The 25,875-nt window shown below is 39.4% G+C and overlaps 1 protein-coding gene across 1 annotated transcript; it reads right to left on the minus strand.

Annotated features, from left to right (window-relative positions):
• Positions 1-794: 794 nt before the first annotated feature.
• Positions 795-25,677, minus strand: slc7a10b (solute carrier family 7 member 10b). Its single transcript, XM_060908879.1, has 11 exons — positions 25,524-25,677; positions 19,447-19,651; positions 18,637-18,788; positions 8,505-8,630; positions 8,071-8,224; positions 6,734-6,857; positions 6,424-6,527; positions 4,627-4,723; positions 4,325-4,474; positions 3,478-3,655; positions 795-1,001 (listed from the first exon to the last, which is right to left on the minus strand). The coding sequence occupies exons 1-11, from the start codon at positions 25,675-25,677 to the stop codon at positions 871-873; spliced, it is 1,575 nt and encodes a 524-aa protein (XP_060764862.1). The 3' UTR covers positions 795-870.
• Positions 25,678-25,875: the final 198 nt, after the last annotated feature.

Raw genomic sequence — 25,875 nt, forward strand, 5'->3', positions numbered from 1 at the left:
CCATGGGTACAGATTTAGCATTATGTTTCCACAAGTGCAGACTACTGAAATATATACATAAGGTTTAACATGTGTGTAGAGGAACATGGTTCACCTGAAGTCACTGTAATTAAACAAATATTAGACTCATGTTGTTTGTTTAGAATGCAAACAGAATATAAAGAATACTTTACGGATTATTAGAGTAAAATAACAATTGTGCACGTTGTCTTCACAGAAAATAACATGTTCTCAAGTATTGAGTAATTAACAAATGGTTTTAAGATAAGGTATAGGGTATGCAGCTTGTCATGCACCCTGCTGAGTTAGCAAAGCTAATGCATTCCTGAATGCCAGATTTCTACCTGTGCTTTAAAGAGGTAAAATACACTGCATACAATCACTTCTCTATCTGCCAAATAGCAATAAATATATTCAGCATTAGCTCTTATGTCTCCACTGTTACGTATTTTATGTATACAGTATATACAGGTAACTACCAGAGAAATACCCGAAGGCACTTATACACTTCAGGTAATAATTCTGAATTAATCCAGTTAAAACATACTAAAGTATTTCAGTGTATGTTTTTCATGTAAGGCACAGTAAGCACAAGATAATAGCCAATATATCAAATAAATTGTTAGAAATGTTTTAAAAGTATTTAAATGTACATCTATGGGAAGTCCATTTGAAGTGTTAAGATAGTGACGTTAACTTATGTGTACCAGTAGATACAAAAAAGAGAAAGACATTATCCAAGGCTTATAGACATTTATGTTTGAATATGTACCCAAGAACCCAATTTTGGGGCTTTAAAATAAGAGGGCAACTAACGTTTAACAAAAACATAATACAATTAATGTAATAAACAAACAAAAATATAATATATCAAACAGGTCCAGAGGTCTTGCTCACGGCAGAAGACTTGTCCGTCCATTCTCTTGGTGTTATTTCTTCAGTGGGGTCAACTTGGGGGAAAACGACAAAAAACACTCTCTGACCCAGATACGTGGCCCATTCTGTGGCAACACAACATACGATCATTTGCATAAAATTAAAACATCAGTATAGTTTTCATTACAAATTATATTATCAGTAATGTGAGTAAAAAGTACAAACCCAATTCCAAAAAAGTCGGGACACTGTGTAAGCTGTAAATAAAAACAGAATGCGATAATGTGCAAAGCATGGAAACCCTATATTTCATTGAAATTAGTACAAAGACAACATAACAAATGTTGAAACTGAGAAATTGCATTGTTTTTTGAAAAATATATGCTCATTTTGAATTTGATGTCAGCAACACATCTCAAAAAAGTTGGGACAGGGGCATGTTTACCACTGTGTTGCATCACCTCTACTTTTAACAACACTCTGTAAATATTTGGGAACTGAGGAGGCCAGTTGCTGTAGTTTTGAAAGAGAAATGTTGTCCCATTTTTGCCTGATACACAATTTCAGTTGCTCAACAATTTGGGGTCTCCTTTGTCATATTTTGTGCTTCATAATGTACCAAATGTTTTAAATGGGAGACAGGTCTGGACTACAGGCAGGCCAGTTTAGCACTCAGACTCTTTTACTATGGAGCCATGCAGTTTTAATACGTGCAGAAAGCGGTTTGGCATTGTCTTGCTGAAAGAAGGAAGGCCTTCCCTGAAAAAGATTTTGTCTGGATGGCAGCATATTGTTCTGAAATGTGTTTATATCATTCAGCATTAATGATGCCTTCCCAGATATTCAAGCTACTCATGTTATGTGCACTAATGCACCCTCATACCATTACAGATGCTGGCTTTTGAATGGTCTGGATGACCGGAGGGCCCCTCTCCTCTTTTGCCTGGAGGATGTGGTGTCCATGATTTCTAAAATGAATTTCTACTTTTGATTCATCAGACCTCAAGACAATTTTCCACTTTGCCTCAGTCCATTGTAAAAGAGCGCAGGCCCAGAGAAGGTGGCAATGTTTCTGTATGTTGTTTATATTTGGTTTTAACTTGTATTTGTGGACGCAGCAATGAACTGTTTTCACAGACGATGGTTTTCTGAAGTGTTCCTGAGCCCATCCAGTGATTTCCACTACAGACACATGTCTGCTTTTAATGCAGTGTTGCCTGAGGGCCTGAAGATCACAGGCATCCACTGTCAGTTTTCAGCCTTGTCTCTTGCATACAGAGATTTCTCCAGATTCTCTGAATCTTTTAATGATATTATGGACCACAGATGATGTGATCCCCAAATTCTTTGGAATTTTACACTGAGGAATGTTATTAAATTGTTGCACTGTTTGCCCACACAGTCTTTCACAGAGCGGTGAACCCCTCCCCATCTTTACTTCTGAGAGACTCCGCCTCTCTGGGATGCTCTTTTTATACCCAATCATGTTACTGACCTGTTACTAATTAACCAAATTAGTTTTTTTTAGCATTAAATTACACAACTTTTTCAGTCTTTTGTTGCCCCATCCCAACTTTTCTGAAATGTGTTGCTTACATCAAATTCAAAATGAGTATATGTTTTTCAAAAAACAGTAAAATTTCTCAGTTTGAACATTTGGTATGTTATCTTTGTACTATTTTCAATGAAATATAGAGTTTCCATGATTTACAAGTCTTCACATTCTTTTTTTAATTTATGTTTTAGACAATGTCTCAACTTTTTTTCAAATTGGGGTTGTACAATCTTGGAAATATTGACATGAATTTTAGAATTTCTTAGAATTTGGTGTGTCTGCCTTTTTCTTTAATGACAGTGTGCAGTCGATTCTAAAATCTTCTATTTACTTCTATCTTTAAATGGAAAAAAATCCCAGATTTAAGTCTGGTCTCAGATATTATAAACAGGATTTATGAAAAGCCCTTTTCACATGTAGGATATTTGGATCACAGTTTACTTTGTATGGCGATGCACAGTCCAGTAGGGGTGGAGATATGGCCTTTAAATAATAACACAATATTTCATTTCATTCATCTCATTATCTCTAGCCGCTTTATCCTGTCCTACAGGGTCGCAGGCAAGCTGGAGCCTATCCCAGCTGACTACGGGCGAAAGGCGGGGTACACCCTGGACAAGTCGCCAGGTCATCACAGGGCTGACACATAGACACAGACAACAATTCACACTCACATTCACACCTACGGTCAATTTAGAGTCACCAGTTAACCTAACCTGCATGTCTTGGGGGAAACCGGAGCACCCGGAGGAAACCCACGCGGACACGGGGAGAACATGCAAACTCCACACAGAAAGGCCCTCGCCGGCCACGGGGCTCGAACCTGGACCTTCTTGCTGTGAGGCGACAGCGCTAACCACTATACCACCGTGCCGCCCCACAATATTTCAGTAGATGTAAATTAATTTCTAGGCAAATATGAACAAATGTTATCATTTCTAAAAGTTGATGATTTAATCTGCTCTTTAATATATAGATTTTGGGCAATATTGAGTTTAAATGGAATAGGGTACTGAATCAAAAGCATTTTATTATATTAAACTTACCAATGAAGTTATAGATACACTTTGGCTTGTCTCTCCAGTGCACTCCCAGAAAGTATACAGGTACCCCAGTGAGCATGATGACCAGTCCCACTCCACAGACCACAGGTTCTGAGTGCAGACTGAAGCCCAGCAGAAGGACCCAGAACAGGAGGTAACACACCGGAACCAACAAACTCACCTGTGCACAGGACACAAGAAGATATCAGATGTGATTCGATGCAATTAGCCACTGGAGAAATTCAAATTGTTCATTCATGTAATTTTTCTAAAAGCGTATTAAAACTTTAAAAGTGTTCCAGTTATGCTCTTGGAAGTGTTCTGCTGTAGATTGCTAGTTCAATTTTATTTTTATAGTGCCTTTACCATCGACAGTCACAATGCAGCCTTACAGACATCCAGATTCAATTCCCTAATGTCCCTAACGTGCCTCTAGTGGTAGTGGCAAGGAAAAATTCCCTGAGACAACACGAGGAAGAACTTTGCGGAGGAACCAGACTCACAAAGGAACCCATCCTCTTTTGGATAAAGGGATTATAAATCATCACAACATACAGGTGTAGAACAGTAAAGGCAAACAAATAATAAGTGTGTTGAAAGGATGTTCATTATGATTTATTGTGAATAAGACTCCTGGGGTGAGCACAGTACAGTATTTATGACTACAGGAGCAGTTCTTAGAAGGTATAAATTTACAGTATCCAGTCTATTACACTATCAGCAGAATTGAACACTGAGGTGTTTTCTCATTTGTGCACCAATGTCATTCTGTTACCACAACATCTTAGATATGACACATAAAGAAGCACCTTGGCATTATTTTCTGAATAGAGGCTTGTTTTAATGATACCTTGATAGGCCTGTACAGGTTTGGCTTCTTCCACCTGTAATACAGCAAGCCAGCAATAGTGACTCCATAGGAGAGGTAGTTGATGAAGGACACATAGTTTATAAGGTTATGTGTTTCACCAATGCACATGATTACAATTGTGGCAGTGCACTGCATAAGAATATGAGAGAAAACAAGAAGAATGGAGACAGGATGAGAAACAGAGGGACAAAGGCAAATGAAAATGTTAGAACTTGATGATACCAAACTGATGGTAAACCATGATCAAAACAAAGTATTTTGTATGTTATGTAACAACTTACACAGACAAGCAGGGCTGGAATTGGGGTGCAGCTCTTAAAGTGAATCATCGCTAGTAAGCTGGGTAAATGTCCTTCTCTTGCACCAGAGAAACAAAGTCTGAACGTGCACAGAGAGAGAGAGAGAAATATATAATCACTCTCACATACAAAAAACATTTACCAGTAGGCAAGCATTTTCAGGAAAATTCCCTTTTTTGAGTGAGGGCAGAATGGAAAGATTTGAGAGCGATTATTGATAAGAAGTCGGACTCCAAAGTTCATTTCCATAGTAAATCAGGGTATACACAACCTCTCTCAAATCTCTCACTTCCAACTTTAACCTTATCTCATCTCATCTCATTATCTGTAGCCGCTTTATCCTTCTACAGGGTCGCAGGCAAGCTGGAGCCTATCCCAGCTGACTACGGGCGAAAGGCGGGGTACACCCTGGACAAGTCGCCAGGTCATCACAGGGCTGACACATAGACACAGACAACCATTCACACTCACATTCACACCTATGGTCAATTTAGAGTCACCAGTTAACCTAACCTGCATGTCTTTGGACTGTGGGGGAAACCGGAGCACCCGGAGGAAACCCACGCGGACACGGGGAGAACATGCAAACTCCACACAGAAAGGCCCTCGCCGGCCCCGGGGCTCGAACCCAGGACCTTCTTGCTGTGAGGCGACAGCGCTAACCACTACACCACCGTGCCGCCCAACTTTAACCTTATGATTGAATAAATCAGTGTCGACGATGAAGTGTTCATTGAAACACTACATTCTATTATAAGTTATTGAAACTGAGATTAAACCCATTCAATTCAGGTGAGACATCAAATGAGGTAATAAAAATAAGAACTCAATAATAAATTTAAAAATACCTTTGATGTTGGGAAGCCCAACATTGTTGCCTCACAACTCAAGGGCCCTGGTGTGATCCTGAGCTCAGGTTATGAACTCAGGTTACTGTCTGTTGGTTTCTATGTTCTCCAGTTTCCTCCCACTTCCCAAAACTCGCCAGTAGGCTTCCTGGCTATGATAAACTGCCCCTAGGTTTGTATGAGTGTGTAAATGTATGGTGCCCTGTGATGTACCCTGGTATCCCATCCATGGTATAGTTCTACCTTGCCCCAGAGTCCCTGGAATAATCTCTAGATTGACCAAAACCCTGACCAGGTTACTGAAGATGAATGACTGGGTATGCTGGGTTCTGATTTTGGGACATCAGCATGGGAATTAAAAAAAAATTTATATATATATATATATATATATATATATATATATAAAGCGGACCCCATTTTGAGAATCACTGCACGACACTCACACTGACTGTAAGTCACTGAACTTCCAGAAGGGGGCAGCATAACATTTCACTATATTCAATCACATATCTTCTAAAGGGCGGCACAGTGGTGTAGTGATTAGTGCTGTCGCCTCACAGCAAGAAGGTCCGGGTTCGAGCCCCGTGGCCGGCGAGGGCCTTTCTGTGCGGAGTTTGCATGTTCTCCCTGTGTCTGCGTGGGTTTCCTCTGGGTGCTCCGGTTTCCCCCACAGTCCAAAGACATGCAGTTAGGTTAACTGGTGACTCTAAATTGAGCGTAGGTGTGAATGTCTATGAATGGTTGTCTCAATGTGTCAGCCCTGTGATGACCTGGCGACTTGTCCAGGGTGTACCCCGCCTTTCACCCGTAGTCAGCTGGGATAGGCTCCAGCTTGCCTGCGACCCTGTAGAACAGGATAAAGCGGCTAGAGATAATGAGATGAGATGAGCTATCTTCTAAGAGAGAGAAGTAGTGGGATGACTGAGCTGACCTGGATGAGGTGAAGAGATAGCCATTGATCCCGCCAAATGTGGAGAGTGCCACAGAGATGGGAATGATTGTGGAGAACATTCCAAGCAGCTTCTCTCCAAATGTCTGTTGGACATAAGTGTCAGAATGTAGCACATCCTCAAGACAATCACTAATGAGATGTCAGCTGTAAGAATGAGATGGGGTATATAACCTAAAGTTCTGGAAATTATGTGCAATCACATACCGTAGAATAGACTTTTAAACCTAGCCACTAGTTAGAATCTCTGGGTGAACAGCTTGTGAGAGGGAAGAACGTGTTGTGTACTTACTACGGCCACAGCATTAGAGGACAACAGCTCATCTGGGGACATGGAGGAGAAGTAGGCGATATTCGTGAGCGTGTACACAAAGGTCACCAGTGGAATGGAGATGTAAATCGCACGTGGAAGGTTCCTGATGAAACAACAGCACTGCTGTTATAACATTACACTGCACAGCTGACAAGAATATTGTTCAACAGCACTTGTGTGTGTAAAGTATTTCAGATATATGGAAAAAATACAGCAAGATGTAAATATTTAGGGATTCTCCTCTGCAGCTACCATCACTGGCACATAAAACATCACCCATTGAGAATGTGCAAAATATAGAGACAATGTGTTTATCATCTTCAGTCAAACAGCTAACGGGCACATTTTGAGAACTTGTTGCTGTCGGATAAGCCTTTAGATTGAATGCCACCAAAAACATTACACAAAATTTCATGAAACTCATAGACATATAAATATAGACGCCGCATTCTGTGTAGAATCATACGTCATCCTCGCCGCCATATTGGATGTGGCAAAGTGGAGATTCTTCAACCATCTCTGGTATAGCGTCTAGACAATAGCCAAGAATAAAGATGCCTCATTCATATGCTGCGTTTAACTGTACCAACAGGTTTACCGTCCAAACGAGATCACATGGGATTACCTTTCACAGGTGAGACTGGAAAAATACTTTTCATTGTATTTGGTCATTATAACGTAATTTTACGAACAGATTTTTCTGACTTTGTGGCTAATATGAAGTCTCGCGCATAATAGCCGCTCGGTGAAACCTGTCTCCAAACAACGAAGTATGATGAATGTTTTTAACCTTTCTGAATGTGAAGGAATCAGTGATGTATTTTGTTTTGGTATGACGTTAGAACCTGGCCAAACTCAGTTTGGCGCTCATTCAGCTCACTTTATTCAACGAGAGTAGGTCTGTGTGGTGACTCAATAAATAAAACAGTAAATTTTTATTTTCATTCACTGTTTCCAGTTTTTCCACTATTTATCATATTCAGTCTTGTAGGTTGGTTATTGTGGCCTCAGGTTTTGGTAGCTTGCTACGGTATGCTTTTTTTTTTTAAAGATTTTTTTGGGGCTTTTTTCACCTTTATTGGATAGGACAGTGCAGAGACAGGACAGGAAATGAGCGGGAGAGAGAGACGGGGAGGGATCGGGAAATGACCTTGGGTCGGAATCGAACCCAGGTCCCCGGATTTATGGTATGGCGCCTTAGCCACCTTGATAACAGCTAATATAACATTATAATACATTTATCCTTGATAACAGCTAATATAACATTATCAACACCATTATACAAAACACTCAATATGTCTGGAGTCCATGCTCACCTCCTGGGATCCACCACCTCTTCCGTGACGTAATTGAGAAAGTTCCAGCCACTAAAGGCAAAGGAGGCCTGAAGGAACGCCAGAGCAATCTGCCCCACTGATGGTGTCTTATAAAATTCAAATGCTATTTGTGGTGTAAGACCCTTGTAATTGCCTGAGGAGATAGGACAGTATACCACCGTTTACATTTATCTGTCTGAGGATATTTAAACTAAAAAAAAAAAAGCCATTAGGATAATCCTTTTCTTAGGGATCCCACTTGAAACCTTGTTTACAATAGCACCATTCAGTGGCTAAGGCCAGCACACAGCAATATCATAATTATTCTACATTACAATATTCTACTGAACATACCTATTCAACTTAGTCATATTTCCCATTAACATTCATAGGTAAGGATAATTAAATGGTATGTGGTGCTACAATGGTCTCACCTTCGTAGATCTGAAGCAGTCCCACAACTATAATGAGGCCCAGGGCCAGGAGCTTCCCGACAGTGAAGATATCCTGGATGCGTGTGGCCAGACGCACACTGAAGCAGTTCACCCATGTGAGAAATACTGCAAACACAGTTACACACAAACACACGAAACATTAGATCTCCAAGAGGAAAGTGGGCTCAATTGTATATAATTTTGTCTGCACAAATTATTAGATGACATGATACCTGGACACTCTCAGCCACAAAACATCAATGCTAAGTTAGCCAGCTAGTTAACTTTGCTAGTTCTAGATAAACAAAATCTTGATAGGAATGATGTACTGTGATATTTGTAATATTACATCCTTTAAAGTACTAATGATTTGGCTTTAAAAGGTATGTTCCCTTTGATAGGAGTGCATGCATCAAAGGGCTTGAATGGCTTTGAGATGCACTACTGACATATAAAACACCAGTTTCAATTTTATAAGCATTTTCAAAAATTACTGCAAATACAAACATGATTCTTTGCTTCTTTTCAGAGTTTTTGCACATAGTTAGGTGTACACCTTAAATCTATGATAGTCAACTGCAATTTGGAGTCACAAGGAGAGTAACTCCTACAGTGGTGCTTGAAAGTTTGTGAACCCTTTAGAATTTTCTATATTTCTGCATAAATATGACCTAAAACATCATCAGATTTTCACACAAGTCCTAAAAGTAGATAAAGAGAACCCAATTAAACAAATGAGACAATAATATTATACTTGGTCATTTATTTATTGAGGAAAATGATCCAATATTGCATATCTGGGAGTGGCAAAAGTATATGAACCTTTGCTTTCAGTATCTGGTGTGACCCCCTTGTGCAGCAATAACTGCAACTAAACATTTGCGGTAACTGTTGATCAGTCCTGCACACCGGCTTGGAGGAATTTTAGCCCATTCCTCCGTACAGAACAGCTTCAACTCTGGGATGATGGTGGGTTTCCTCACATGAACTGCTCGCTTCAGGTCCTTCCACAACATTTTGATTGGATTAAGGTCAGGACTTTGACTTGGCCATTCCAAAACATTAACTTTATTCTTCTTTTACCATTCTTTGGTAGAACGACTTGTGTGCTTAGGGTCGTTGTCTTGCTGCATGACCCACCTTCTCTTGAGATTCAGTTCATGGACAGATGTTCTGACATTTTCCTTTAAAATTCACTGGTATAATTCAGAATTAATTGTTCCATCAATGATAACAAGCCATCCTGCCCCAGATGCAGCAAAACAGGCCCAAACCATGATACTACCACCACCATGTTTCACAGATGGGATAAGGTTTTTATGGTGGAATGCAGTGTTTTCCTTTCTCCAAACATAAGACTTCTCATTTCAACCAAAAAGTTCTATTTTGGTCTCATCCATCCACAAAACATTTTTCTAATAGCCTTCTAAGGCTACATCCACACGACAACGGCAACGAGCTTTAAAAAAAAAATATATCGCGTCCACATGGGCAACGGATCAGTAAAATATCAGGTACATATGGCAACGCAACGCTTGCTGAAAATGATGCAATACACATGCCACACCTCTAGGTGCGCTGTAAGACGGTCCCATCGGAGACACCAGAATAATAGAAGTAAGGACGCATGCGCATAAGCTATTATGCGCGAGACTTCATATTAGCCACAGTCAGAAAAATCTGTTCATAAAATTACGTTATAATGACCAAATACAATGAAAAGCATTTTTCCAGTCTCACCTGTGAAAGGTAATCCCATGTGATCTTGTTTGGACAGCAAACCTGTTGGTACAGTTAAACGCAGCACATGAATGAGGCATCTTTATTCTCCGCTTTGCCCCATCCAATATGGCGGCGAGGATGACGTATGATTCTACCTGGAAGGCAGCGTCTTTAATGGTCCGGAATAAATTGAATGCTACACGTTGATGGATTAATTTGTTCTTCTACGCCCTTTTTGAGGAATGTATTGTAGGACTTAAACCAACATCTGAAGAGGTGAGATCGCTCCTTTTTTTCCCCTATTTTTGCTGGCGGGATTGACTCTGCCCTAAGGGCTATTCTCTCTCTCTCTCTCTCTCTCTCTCTCTCTCACTTTGCACCATTACACAATAAATATTCACAGTGAAAATATTTTGCAAGCGCGTTTCATGAACCAAGTTATAGGATTTGTTGACAACTCGCATCGAGTTCGTTACACTTCTACCCGGCTTGAAGCACATGTGGTTGTGACGTCATCGTAAACAAATCCATTCTACTCATCCAGACGACTTCGCAACGGCGCCGTTGCCAGATCTTTCCACTCTGGAACCCGTTCTCAAAAGATTTCATTTTGGGGCACCCAAAACGCCGGTGCTGTGTGGACGCCAGGCCGAAATGATAAACAATTTTATCAGATTCACCTGAATCCGTTGCCGTGTGGACAGGGCCTGACTTGTCCATGTGATCTTTAGCAAACTGCAGATGAGCAGCAATGTTCTTTTTGGAGAGCAGTGGCTTTTTCCTTTCAACCCTGCCATGCACACCTTTGTTATTCAGTGTTCTCCTGATGGTGGACTCATGAACATTAACATTAGCCAATGTAAGAGAGGCCTTCAGTTGCTTTGACATTACCCTGGGGTCCTTTGTGACCTTGCCGACTATTACACACCTTGCTCTTGGAGTGATCTTTGTTGGTCGACCACTCCTGGGGAGGGCAACAATGGTCTTGAATTTCCTCCATTTGTACACAATCTGTCTGACTGTGGATTGGTGGAATCCAAACTCTTTAGAGATGGTTTTGTAACCTTTTCCAGCCTGATGAGCATCAACAACGCTTTTTCTGAGGTCCTCAGAAATCTCCTTTGTTCGTGCCATGATACACTTCCACAAACATGTGTTGTGAAGATCAGACTTTGATAGATCCCTGTTCTTTAAATAAAACAGGGTGCCCACTCACACCTGATTGTCATCCCATTGATTGAAAACACCTGACTCTAATTTCACCTTCAAATTAACTGCTAATCCTAGAGGTTCACATACTTTTGCCACTCACAGATATGTAATATTGGATAATTTTCCTCAAGAAATAAATGACCAAGTATAATATTTTTGTCTCATTTGTTTAACTGGGCTCTCTTTTTCTACTTTAAGTACTTGTATGAAAACCTGATGATGTTTTCGGTCATATTTATGCAGAAATATAGAAAATTCTAAAGGGTTCACAAATTTTCAAGCACCACTGTAGCCACAACCATACACAAAAATTGTCACTGTATCTAAAATCACCTGAACCAAGTGCTCATCCAAGAACATTGTTATTCTGGGACTGTAGCTAGCTAACCATGTATATTACATAACCACTGCTAACAAAAACATGACTAGCTTATAGTTAATATTTACTAACTGCCTTGTTCCTGGATGCATACTTTTGTGATCACACAGGTGACAGGTGTCTTCACCTCATCTATAGCTTGGTGGCAAATAATGTTCAACATTGTAAAGAAAATATATTTAAGAAAATAGAATGGGTTCCAATCTTTATAAATTATAGACATTTTCTCTTAATTTAGCTGGTTGGCTAGGGTGACCAGATTTCCCTAGTCTGAAACCGGGACACTTTTGCGCGCGACCATGCTCGTGCACGCACACCTTTTTTTTACGTAAACGTGACACTCAGAGAGGTGCTCTTATCATTTTGTTGAAGCTCACATTTATCAACATCTCACATGAAATAAAACAAACAGGCATTTTGTTATCTAGTAGCATAGTGGTATACAGATCAGTTAAATTATGGTCAGACAACAGATTTTGTAATGGCTGAGAATAGGCCAGGCTATGTCCATAGGCCAAATTTAAACTGATTTATTTCACCTGTTTGTGAGAACACCAAGAAGAATGCATATGCACATGTAGGCTATATCTCTAAAATTGTATGCACTATAGCATGAACTTAAAAAGTAGATATGTGACCTCAACATAGCCTAGGTCAGAATCAACCTTACTAACCATTCCCCACAACTGAATGAATAAAGCAAGAAGATGGGTACAAAAGTGAACACTTTAATGGAAGGTGCAACAAGCTGTTCAACACAGCAATATGGCCAAACTGTCAGAATGGTATGTTAAACAGAAACAAAAAAGAGACAAGTGATTTGAGAATATATACTACGGAAGCCGAGAGTGGCCCTTCATATAATCCTTTTTTTATTCACCTTGTTATCCCGAGATAACGACATAATTAATTCAGGATCTCAAGAAAACAACACAACTAATTCGAGATCTCGAGAAAACAAAACCGTTATTCCGAGATCTCGAGAAAACAAAACCGTTATTCCGTGATCTCGAGAAAACAAAATTATTTCATGATCTCAAGTAAACAGCTGAGAAATGGTTCATTCAGGTGCGCCAAGAGACTTGTGATATGCTGACTTTGGGGCTATTTCTCATTCTGTATAGACGCAACTTTGGTCATTAGAATGTCTGGAATAATTGGTCACCTAATAAGGCAATATTTTGATCAGGTGTTGACACAGGGAGAGATTGCATTAAGTCTTTTAATAAGGGATAATTTCAAAATTAGTCTGCGGCACCTCCGCAGAAGACTGGCCCGGCTTCGTCTCTACCAACGGAGATACAGTGATCCAGCTGAGATCACGGAATAATTGTTTTGTTTTCTCGAGATCTCAGAATAACGGTTTTGTTTTCTCGAGATCTCGAATTAGTTGTGTTGTTTTCTCGAGATCCTGAATTAATTATGTCGTTATCTCGGGATAACAAGGTGAATAAAAAAAAGATTATATGAAGGGCCTCTCGCGGCTTCCGTAAATATACACTCAAACAAAACAGCAGTAAAGGAGGAGAGGGGCGACAGCCCGAGGAAAGCCCCCACAGGACCGCACAGCATTTGCAGCACAGGCTACCCAACTCAGTACAAGAACAAAGCACTTACAGTGTGTGCAGTAGGCTTCGTGCGCATTGTTCTGCACCTCTCGGAGGAAGGGGTAGGTGCCCTGTAAATCTTTGGAAAAGGTACATTTTCTTTTTGGCATAATTGCTGCGGCATTACTGCTGCTAGCTGCTAGACAAAGAACATTCGCGCCAGTTAATGTTTATTTTATTGTTGCATGGCAACCCGTTCTGTTGTCTGGAATAATGTGGCTAAATAAACACCCATGCCACAGGGCCAGGGGGCAGTAACCAGGAAAGTTTGCGATTCCTGTCAATTCATCAAAATAGTAAATGCAGACATTTCTCCGCTAATGAGTCCCACGCTGCTCTGTCGCAAACATTGCGAGTGGCGAAAACCGGGACATATCCGTGTCCCAACAGACTTTTGTTGGGACTCGGGACACACAACCCCAAACCGGGACTGTCCCGGTAAAACCGGGACTGTCCCGGTAAAACCGGGACGTCTGGTCACCCTATGGTTGGCTGGCAGACTGTCAGTTTGTTGGCCTTGTTAGTTTTATATACTGTAACCACCTATGTACGCATCCGCAAAAAGGTAGCTAGTAGCTAAAAGTAAAATAGAAGCCAGTCATATTTCTATTAACATTACTTGAGTAATAGAAGTGCACAGGTAGCTAGTTACAATTCCAGGGTAGCGATCTCAACTGCTGCTGTGTTCAGCCCATGTTTGGTGTATGGCTGCACAAAAAAAAAAAGAAAAAAAAAAGAAAAATCACATTAAACTAGAAATCTGACATTGTCACTGACAATTTCGAGTCTTCATCTATCTCAAACGTAAACTGACAACATTAATGTTAACAGCCTCGTACCATTTGCGTCGTGCTGAGTGACAATCGCCTCGCGCCAAGCGACATTCACCTAGTGAATCACTTCACAGACAGTTACCCTCACACAGACACACAGTTCTGTAATGTTACTCTTTTTACAATACATTTACGCTACAACCAATGTACACTTTCACTGCACTTTTACCAGTTACACTTTTTAAAAGCCTGACGACAACTTCTCTTCTTACATATTGACAATCAAATCTGATATAGTTCTTTTTTTAAAGGTCTTTTAAAGAGAACTTTCTTGTTATGCATCATTTTACAGAAACTCCATCTGTTTGCCATTTATTTCCATTACAATATGCACTGAAGATTGTGTTTACTCCCGAAAGTATCTGTACAGCTGATGAAATTAGTGCATTAAAAACTGAAAATGACCTCCCTGACCTCAGAAAGTAGGTCAAATCTGACAGTTGATTCAGGCAGAATGGGTATACATTTGTGGTAGTTTACTATAGCATGTTATCAGCCAAAAAAAAAAAAATTCATGGTGAAAATTACATTTTTGTCCATTTTGATAGTTTTTCAGACTTTTGACCTTGACCTGAAAATATTAGAGAAACATGCGATTTGACAGAATGAATAGAAAGATATGTAAATTATATATCGTGAATAATACATTCCATTTATGTCAAGGTAATAGTTTACACTAAAAGTAGAGAAAACAGCAATGCAAAGTTTTAAGTGATAACCATCACATTTGGGAATTTTTGTTTTTTTTTATAGAGCTTTTGATAAAATATATCAATTTGTCAATAATCTACAAAAGAATATGCACTAAAGAAAAAATATAAGGTCATTGTATGTAAATATTAAACTATTTTTATGAATTTTTGAAAATAGTACAATCAGAAACAGAAAATGACCTTTTTGACCTCTAAAAGTAGGTCAAAGGTCAAATTTGACACATGATTCTGGTAGAACAGGTACATGTTTGGGGTAGTTTACTATAGCACATTATAAGCCAAAATCAATATCTCATCTCATTATCTGTAGCCGCTTTATCCTGTTCTATAGGGTCGCAGGCAAGCTGGAGCCTATCCCAGCTGACTACAGGCGAAAGGCGGGGTACACCCTGGACAAGTCGCCAGGTCATCACAGGGCTGACACATAGACACAGACAACCATTCACACTCACATTCACACCTACGCTCAATTTAGAGTCACCAGTTAACCTAACCTGCATGTCTTTGGACTGTGGGGGAAACCGGAGCACCCGGAGGAAACCCACGCGGACACGGGGAGAACATGCAAACTCCACACAGAAAGGCCCTCGCCGGCCACAGGGCTCGAACCCGGACCTTCTTGCTGTGAGGCGACATCACCATGCCGCCCCCAAAATCAATATTTCATGATTAAATGGCTATCTTGACCATTTTTGCGAACATTTAAAATACTCTGAATTCAATTTTTTGAAAACCGATAAAGACTTCTTTACTAAAGAAGAACCTGCACTGATCCAGAGCAAATGACAACTTTTGCCACCATTTGTGTTTTTGAACATGTTGTGGTTTTGGCTATTTAGGAAACAAACTGTTTTTGACCACGGTCCAGAACATGTCGCATTCCACTTGACTGGCATCAAAGCTTTTTGCGCAGGAAATGAGCACATCATTTGTTTATATAAAATCTAAGGGGAAATTCTTATATCTTTAGTAGATACTGTAATAAACGACATTACATTTTCAACAAAAACCGCAGAAGATATGCTCTGTGACCTTGAAAAATAGATCAAGGTCACTCATCTTGGGTCAGTGAGCTTCCGTTGTCTGTGGCTACCAGCGGTTAAAATTTTGTCCGAAACCTAACAACTTTTGAAAGGAAAAAAAAATCACCAAAAACAATAGTCTTCATCTATGAAACAGGTGAAGACTAACAATTATGTTGTTTCCATTGCATAGTTGTTGTACCCAATGAAATCACACATTCACCTGAAGCATGGCAACTTGGTGAGGGTAGAGAAGAAAAAGCGGAGAAACAACATTAGAAAGCTACACTGTGAGTGAATTTTAATACGATTCAAACACTCACTTGTAATGAGAAGTAACAAATTTGTCCGAAACAAAGTTTTAATATTGTGTTTTTCATATTTAGTTTCAAATGACTGAATAACCAGTGATGTCAAATGAATGAATAGCACCATCTTACTCAAAACAAGCCAGCGACACATGACACACACAGCACATTTATTAAGCCCAAACTTGATGCGCTTAGAAGAAAAACAGAAACATTGCCACGACTAATTGTTAATCAGCCGTTATTGCTGTGGGCTTAGTTTTAAATTTGGGAGCATACGCTGTGCTCTTAGTCACCATAATATGATTAGAGTCTGAAACTAAAATAGCAGTTGTTTGTGTTCAGGATTTAAAGCCACTCTAGTACAAAATGCAGACAAGCAGTCATTCACAAACATCTGGTAGGAAACTGCAACTGCCACGGTCTGCTACAATAATGTGAGAATCAAATAAATGTACATACATTACTGTTCCTTACAAAGTGGTCAAATAATCATGAACAAGAATCCATTAAGAATCGTGCAGCCTTGGGTGACACTTAATGGTTCATTGACTTCCTGCTCCAAATTCCAGTTGACCAACAGACATTTGAGATCTATGCCTTCTGCCAAGACCAGTGGAAAATGTACCAGAAGAATTCCAAAATCAAGAAAAAAAAACATGATGAGAATGTGGGAATCCTTAAAAAAGTAGGAAAGGAATTGTAATTCTTTTAGCTCATCCATCACTGTCCGAGTCACTCTCTTTTCCTCCATGTTCTCTTTTCCCCTCACATAAGGTCCCTTTTAACCTCAACTAACAAATTGCTCCGTGGTGTAATAGAACAAAAACAGAGGGCAATGAGCAGGTCTGTGAAAAGATGGAGCGCCTCACTCTTTTACAGAACTCTTCTCTTGTGTGGGCTCCACAAACAAGAGTAAGTAATTAGAGGTTATGCAGTAATCACACGCCTAGTCGTCTCCATCACAGCACAGTCAAGTGCTCCACTGTTGTTGCTCACTGCCCCCTGTGAGAGTTTGGCCTAATCAAGAATGAATGTGCTCCGCATGTGACATATTGGCTGTATACTGTTCTTGTTTTGGTTTTTATCTTTCAGTGTGTTGTTCCTATTCACTGATCTTTTTTTTTTTTTTTAGCTCTCATTACATTGCCACTGTTTCATGGAGTGTAGCTGCTGGAACTCTGGGAAAGTGGGTTGGCTGATTGGTCAATTAGGCAGGTTGGTAATTCTAAAGAACACGGCGCTAAAAAGAGTAAGATTTACTTCTTAGTGCTTCACAGCTTCTTAAGCTGTGCTAATGAGCCAACCCCATTAAGACCCTGAAATATGCCTTAACATCTTTGTGTGCTTCAATAATGACCAAGTAGCGCAATCCTATTGTATTCAATTAACGTACATGTATCTCAGAAAATAAAGTACATCATTGTACCTTTAGGGGTACAATGGCTTGTCACTGGGGCAGTACCCTCTTAGGTACTTATTTGTACCATTTATATACTGCTTGGGAACATATATGTACTTTTTTGATCCTAAAAAGGTACACATAGTTACGTTGCAGTCCAATAAGGAGCCCTAGGAGGTATGCTAGTGTAGACTGTACTTTGGGGTAAAGACATGGACTCCTACTGTACCGCTATTTCTGACAGTGTAGCTTGTGTTAATGTAGAACACTGAGAGGTGCCTATAATTATTACATTATTGCCTAAATGCCTACTATTTAAACCCTTACACATGTTTTGGTCTTGGTGTCCATGTTAGTATCACTATACTATAATCAGAGCTGAATGTTTTCCTTTAGCATCATGTCAAGATCCAAAACACTCAGGACATATTTGTAACTATGATGCCTTGAATTATCATTCCACATGATTTCATGATGAATTTTTGCTAGACTATGAACTACTGTGACTTTTCTGCACCATTCATTACATTACAGGCATTTAGCAGACGCTCTTATCCAGAGCAACGTACAATAGGGCCCTGAGATACCCACAGCAGTGGGCAGCCCGGGGAGCAGTTGGGGGTTAGGCGCCTTGCTCAAGGGCACTTCAGCCATTCCTGCTAGCCTAGGGAACTGAACCAGTCACTTTTTGGTCCTAAAGCTGCTTCTCTAACCTTTAGGCCATGGCTTCTTCCCCATTCAGAAAAATGAACTTCCCCAAAGGTTTCTACAGCAGCCTAGACACAGCATGCTTATTTTACTAATTTCTCTCTGTATTACTAAAGAACATAGTCATTTATTAAATTCATTTAAAAATACAGGGCCATTTACCTTTGAAAGAGCCAAGGAGGGTGCAAAATGAATTGCACAAAGTATAAGATGTTGCTTTACTCACATATGCAGACAGCAGAGAGCATACGTGTAGCCATATAAGGAGGAACGCAGTTGGGAAAGGCTGGCTGTAGGACATAGTTGGAGAAAGTGAGGGCTATTACAGCCAGAGTAGTAGGGTACATGATCAGTACTGCACTCCATAAAAGCAAGAACCTGGAAGAAGGGAGAAGATAAAAGGCATGAGATATTTTATGTAACTCAGCTGTTTAAAAAAAAAAAAAGATTAGACTATAGATGTTGATGATGCACTTCATGCCCAGAAGGCCATGAGAATATAATTTCATTCAGTTAGAAGAAATATTTTGACTTTTACTAGTGGAATATAATCTGGAACCAGGCTTAATTTCTGTTTGAACTTCATACCTTACTTGGAATCTACTTTACTCTCATGCACAATGTTTGAACATGTCAAATGACACTGCACTGATATACATGTACATCCATCCATCCATCCATCATCTATACCACTTATCCATCAGGGTCGCAGGGGAAGCTGAAGTCAATCCCATCTGACTTTGGGTGAGAGGCGGGGTACATCCTGGACAGGTCACCCATCCATCACAGGGCCAACACAGAGACAAACTACCATTCAAACCTGTGGGCAATTTAGAGTAGCCAGTTGACCTAATCTGCATGTCTTTAGACTGTGGGAGGAAACCAGGGCACCCAGAGGAAACCCACACAGGCACGTGAAGAACATGTAAACTCCACACAGGAAGGCCAGTCGCACTAATGTATATTCAAAAGTAAAGAAAAAAACCCAAAACAAAACAGATTCTAGTTGGAGTTTGATTACTTTTTTATAACTTACCCAACAAGGCCTCCAAAAATCTCTGTAACATACGAGTAGTCTCCCCCTGACTTAGGGATGGTGACCCCAAGTTCAGCATAACAGAGAGAGCCAAGAGCAGCAATACCCCCTCCTAATGTCCATACCACCAGTGCCAATCCAACAGAACCCGAGTGCTCCAGGACCCCTTTAGGAGAGATGAAGATTCCAGAGCCAATGATGTTACCTGAGGGAAAAAAAAGTGTGATGTTATACTGCCATGGTTTGCAAAATAATGTAGGGTGGGTGACCCCAGGGATCTGTGACATACAGGCAGAGGGTATGCGATTTTAATATTTGTGTTTCTAATAACATAATTATAGTTGAAATCACTATCAACTATGACTGATATAATTATTTTACGTAGTTTAGCAATTAAACATGTAAGCCTAATAGACAGGTGACTTGAATTGAATGGGTTTAAAACAATGTCAGTCAGACTAATGTGAATCTACCTGCAATATTAATTCAACTCATTAAATTACTGTGATGCAAGTGATTTCGATTCTAGATTTTAAGACAGTTTAAATAAGGCCATTTCAGTTCTGTGGGTCCAAAGATCAGGATTAAAAAGCTTTACTGCATCCAATGAATAAATTAGTATTTACAGTGAAAAAGGTTCCTAGCTGCAAAAAGTTTCAGAACCTACAATAAATTTACAGTACAACAGATGGAATGCAGCAATTCTTTTAGCCTATAAGCTATGGTGAGATTTTACATTTACACTGGAATCTAATGTTTAATTAGGCCCTGTGAATCAGGAAATTATAGACTATCATGCTAAGCATTGTAACATATCTGTACTTCAACATAACTGCGGCAATTTTCCAAGGAGAAAACTGACTATACGATGAGGGTGTCAAGGATGAACTTAAATTTAAGTGATAGTTATACAAATAAAATGATAGAACTGAAAATCTTTTTTCTGTTTCTCTCACCTCCCAAAGACATGAATAAATGAAAATGTGAGTGAAACAAATGAAAAACATTTTTACAGGTAGGATGCCACAAAACAGACATAATGAGTTCTGTTCTTTGGCTGCCCTGATTGAAACTAATCAAAATATCACTGAAAACTCCTATAATGGAAAGTTACAGTATGTAAAAGAGCCCTCTATCATATGACTAAATGTGTCATTGTTCTCTGTGGGCATTGTGACCAACCTCAGACCTTCAGGTCAATGTTTAACCATGCCACATCAGACCAGGGTTTACGAATATTGCAAAGCCTGTTTGTCTATATAGTGCAGGAAAAATATGCGGAAAAAAATAAGCCACGTCACCTCAATAAGCATTTTGTCACAGGTCAACTGGCACACAGTGAACATACAGTACTGTGCAAAAGTCTTAGGCACAAGTAAAGAAATGCTGTAGGCCAAAAATGGCTTAAAAATAATGAAATGAAATGTTTCAACGTGAAAAAGACACCATAAACAACAGTAAGCCATAATAAATGAAACAAAGTCAATATTCGGTGTGAGATGACCTTTTGCTTTAAAAAAAAAAGTAGTCTCAGGTACAGTGAGTACAGAAAAAACACATGAATTTCCCATGTATTTCACATGTGATCACATGTTACCACATGTGGTAACATGTGGAATACATGGTATCAGATTTTGTAACGTGTTACCATGTAGAGCTCATGTGTAAAACATTCCCACATGTGATTCACATAAAATTGGGCCAAAATCATGTTTCCCATGTGCTAATAACATGTTTCCCATGTGCAAAACACATTTTCCATATATTTCACATGTGAGAAATCACATGTTAAAGTCACATGTGCAAAAGTCACATGTGATCTCACGTGAAAAATCACATGTGAAGTTCATGTGGTTTTTCTGTAAGGGCAGTTTGATAAGGAAATGAGCTGTAAGTTTTCCTGAGCATCTTACAGAACCAGCCACAGTTCTTCTCAACACTTTGACTGTCACACTCGCTTCTTAATTTTGCATCAAAACTCAGCAGCCTTCATTATGTTTTCTTTTTCAATCTGAAAAGTGGTCTCGTATGTAATGTGCTGCTCAGATACAAACTTTTTTTCCCCTGTAACATTTAATTTTGTGCTGGAAAATGAACGTTTGGAACTCTAAAATGTTCTTGTACTGACTCGATAATGTAGAAGTCATAAAATATAAATCTATAACAAAGTTTGTATAAAAAAATAGGGTGCCTAAGACTTTTGCACAGCACTGTATACAACACTAACATATCAGTAATTTACTGCATTGGCTGTCAGCAAGCCAAACTGCCACCAGCAGTAATCCGTAACACAGGGAGCTGTGCAAAGTCTAGCTGAACAATCTATAGTTTACAGATTATATAACTGTACATTTCACATAAGTAGCTGTTTGCTGTATAGCGAATGCACTCACTGGCCACTTTATTAGGAACACCCACACACCTGCTGTTTCATGCAGTTATATAATCAGCCGATCCCTTGAAGCAGCACAATGCATAAAATCATGCAGATACAAATCAAGAGCTTCAGTTAATATTCACTTTAAACATCGGAATGGGAAATAGTGTGATCTCTGTGAATTTCACTATGGCATACGTGTTGGCTTGAGCTGGATGGACTGGTTTGAGTATTTCAGAAACTGCTGATCTCCTGGGGTTTTCATACACAACAGTCTCTAAAGTTTGCAAAGAATGGTGTAAAAAAAAAAAACATTGAGTGAGCAACAGTTCTGTGGCTGGAAACATCTTGTTGATAAGAGAGGTCAGAGGAAAATGGCCAGGGGTGAATTTCCCAAAAGCCTCTTAACGCTAAGAGCATCTTAACTAGGAGAGAGAGAGAGAGAGAGAGAGAGAGAGAGAGAGAGAGAGAGAGAGAGAGAAAACGTTCATTGTGCTGCTCTCTCTACCATTTAACAATGGTCTTTGTGCTGCAATGCTTTTTGGAAACTCAGGCCAGATTGGTTCTAGCTGCCAGGACGGATATCGTAACTCATATAATCAATCACTCTTTACAACTGTGGTGAGCAGAAAAGCATCTCAGCATGCAACAGTAGAAGAGCACATTGGGTTCCACTCCTGCAGCCAAGAACAGGAATCTTAGAATCAAGAACAAATTCCTATTAAAGTGGCCGGTGGGTGTATGTTCATATGACTTTGCCTATGTTTCCACACACTGGTTTGTGACTCACTCTGCCTACTAGATAGGCAGAGTAGATAGGCTCTGTAGTTTTTAGCTCTTTAAACCTCTTTTTCTTCTTAATTTCCCTGAGGGAATCCGCCCAAAGGGATCAATAAAGTTTTATCTAATTATGTTCAATATAGTAATAACATTTAATTATTCATGCTTTAGGACTGTGATTAGCAAGTTTTGGGTCTGTGTTATTAACATGACCTGATTTGACCAAAACCCTTGTTTGTGTTTATTAAGTAATTACAACTTTTTAAGTACTATTTCGAAACATTTAAATTTTTGCTGGCTGAACCTATGCTATAATGATGATATCTTCTAGAGCTGGCTACTGCTCTGATTAATTAATCGAGCCAAACCTATTAAAGTCTTATTTTGGTTAGGGATTGCATTGTCCCTTAATATTATCTTGTTCACAAAAGCTCTGTAATCCTCACTGGTTGCATGTAGACTAACTTGCACTTTTTAAATTTGTTTTACAGTTTGTGTTATGTTCCTGCCATTTGCTTATTTGTGTTATGAATGAGCAATGTAAAATTACAAAACCCGAACAGCATGTAATCTGCTGGAAACTATATTAAAGGCACCATTGATAGTGTACTAATTTGTCATGCTATTCGTGTGTGTGTGTGTGTGTGTGTGTGTGTGTGTGTGTGTGTGTGTGTGTGTGTGTGTGAGAGAGAGAGACAGAGAGAGAGAGAGAGAGAGAGAGAGAGAGAAAGAGTGAGAAAAGCTAGAATGGTGCTTTATCTGCTTAAACAAATGGAAAGCATTTAGAGTGACACTAGTACAGACGTTTTAACTTCCTGTCCACAGTACCACCACCGACAGAGCTCAAAACCAGACTCTTACTCCAAACACTCAACCACAGGCCTATAATTATAGGTCAGATGGTGTTCATCTCAATGCAAGAATAGGTATCCAAGCCGCACACATCTCTAGACGGTTACACAAAACATACACAGTATTTACCATTTCGACAGGTAATCATCATCATCTTTTGTGCACAAGATTAAAAAAACACCTTTCCCCTCATAAAAGAAGTGAGCATTTGCTTATAAATCCAAATCACTACTGTAGCTTATAACACTCTAAAGCATTAACCTAATCTTCAAATGCAGTGCATGATAATGAAGAGGAAAAAACAACCAACCAACCAACAAACAAACAAACAAATCTGACAGAACATTTATAAATCGGCATGAAAAATCACTACTGTAGCTTATATTCTGGTATAACACTCTAAAGCATTAACCTAATCTTCAAATGCAGTGCATGATAATGAAGAGGGAAAAACCAACCAACCAACCAACCAACCAACCAACCAACCAACCAACCAACCAACAAACACAAATCTGACAGAACATTTATAAATAGGTGTGAAAAATCACTACTGTAGTTTATATTCTGGGATAACACTCTAAAGCATTAACCTAATCTTCAAATGCAGTGCATGATAATGAAGAGGGAAAAACCAACCAACCAACCAACCAACCAACCAACCAACCAACCAACCAACAAACAAACAAACAAACAAACAAACAAACAAACAAACAAACAAATCTGACAGAACATTTATAAATAGGTGTGAAAAATCACTACTGTAGTTTATATTCTGGGATAACACTCTAAAGCATTAACCTAATCTTCAAATGCAGTGCATGATAATGAAGAGGGAAAAACCAACCAACCAACCAACCAACCAACAAACAAACAAACAAACAAACAAACAAACAAACAAACAAACAAACAAACAAATCTGACAGAACATTTATAAATAGGTGTGAAAAATCACTACTGTAGTTTATATTCTGGGATAACACTCTAAAGCATTAACCTAATCTTCAAATGCAGTGCATGATAATGAAGAGGGAAAAACCAACCAACCAACCAACCAACCAACAAACAAACAAACAAACAAACAAACAAACAAACAAACAAACAAACAAATCTGACAGAACATTTATAAATAGGTGTGAAAAATCACTACTGTAGTTTATATTCTGGGATAACACTCTAAAGCATTAACCTAATCTTCAAATGCAGTGCATGATAATGAAGAGGGAAAAACCAACCAACCAACCAACCAACCAACAAACAAACAAACAAACAAACAAACAAACAAACAAACAAACAAATCTGACAGAACATTTATAAATAGGTGTGAAAAATCACTACTGTAGTTTATATTCTGGTATAACACTCTAAAGCATTAACCTAATCTTCAAATGCAGTCCATGATAATGAAGAGGGAAAAAACAACCAACCAACCAACCAAACAAACAAATCTGACAGAACATTTATAAATCGGCGTGAAAAATCACTACTGTAGTTTATATTCTGGGATAACACTCTAAAGCATTAACCTAATCTTCAAATGCAGTGCATGATAATGAAGAGGGAAAAACCAACCAACCAACCAACCAACCAACCAACCAACCAACCAACAAACAAACAAATCTGACAGAACATTTATAAACAGGTGTGAAAAATCACTACTGTAGTTTATATTCTGGTATAACACTCTAAAGCATTAACCTAATCTTCAAATGCAGTGCATGATAATGAAGAGGGAAAAACCAACCAACCAACCAACCAACCAACAAACAAACAAACAAACAAATCTGACAGAACATTTATAAATAGGCGTGAAAAGAGGTTGTTGACAGGAGAACTTTTTGAGAAGTATTGTAATCAGTAATTTGTCCTCAAGTTCTTTTTCACTGGAATTTTTCCCCCCAAACACCTCAAGGTTAAGTTTCTCTCAAGAAGACTTTATAATAAAAAGTTTGTTGTTAACAATAATAATAATAATAATAATGGCCTATATATGCACATACACACACTACGTAGTTATATTGCATATTACATGGGATAACAATGTAAAACTTGTGCAGATGATTTAGCTCACCTATGATGATGGTGCAGGCGCTCAGCAGTCCGATTTCTTTCTTGAGAGTCACTCGCTCTGGGATCGGATCGCACTTTACCTCTCCGCCTGTCATGGTGCTCGGCTGAGCCTCGGCCTTGTGCTTGGTGTTTCTCTGCCGCTCCGCTCCATGCATTTCAGCGCGCAGCCCCCAAAGCGAGCTGGGCTCTCTCTCCCTCTCCGGCGCTGCGCTGCGCTCACAGCATTGATGCACGGTGAAAAGAAGGCGCATGTGCAGCATCCGCCGCCCGTCCAGGACAGAATGCTAACGACTCCTCAGGAGTGAGCGAGGACTCGAGTTGACTGCTCTATATAAGGAAATGCCCTCTCAGAA

The sequence above is a fragment of the Neoarius graeffei genome, chromosome 2 (genome assembly GCF_027579695.1).
Source record: "Neoarius graeffei isolate fNeoGra1 chromosome 2, fNeoGra1.pri, whole genome shotgun sequence".
In the NCBI taxonomy this organism is placed as follows: Eukaryota; Metazoa; Chordata; class Actinopteri; order Siluriformes; family Ariidae; genus Neoarius; species Neoarius graeffei.

Bases quoted from the DNA above. Each gene is read 5' to 3' on its own strand.
- slc7a10b (XM_060908879.1), bottom strand. From the start codon at position 25,677: ATGCATGGAGCGGAGCGGCAGAGAAACACCAAGCACAAGGCCGAGGCT. The intron at 3,656-4,324 runs GTATCATTAAAA...TCCTGTGCACAG, and splicing joins ACCTGTACAGGCCTATCAAG to GTGAGTTTGTTGGTTCCGGT. The intron at 1,002-3,477 runs GTAAGTTTAATA...GTGTTGCCACAG, and splicing joins GTGTATCTATAACTTCATTG to AATGGGCCACGTATCTGGGT.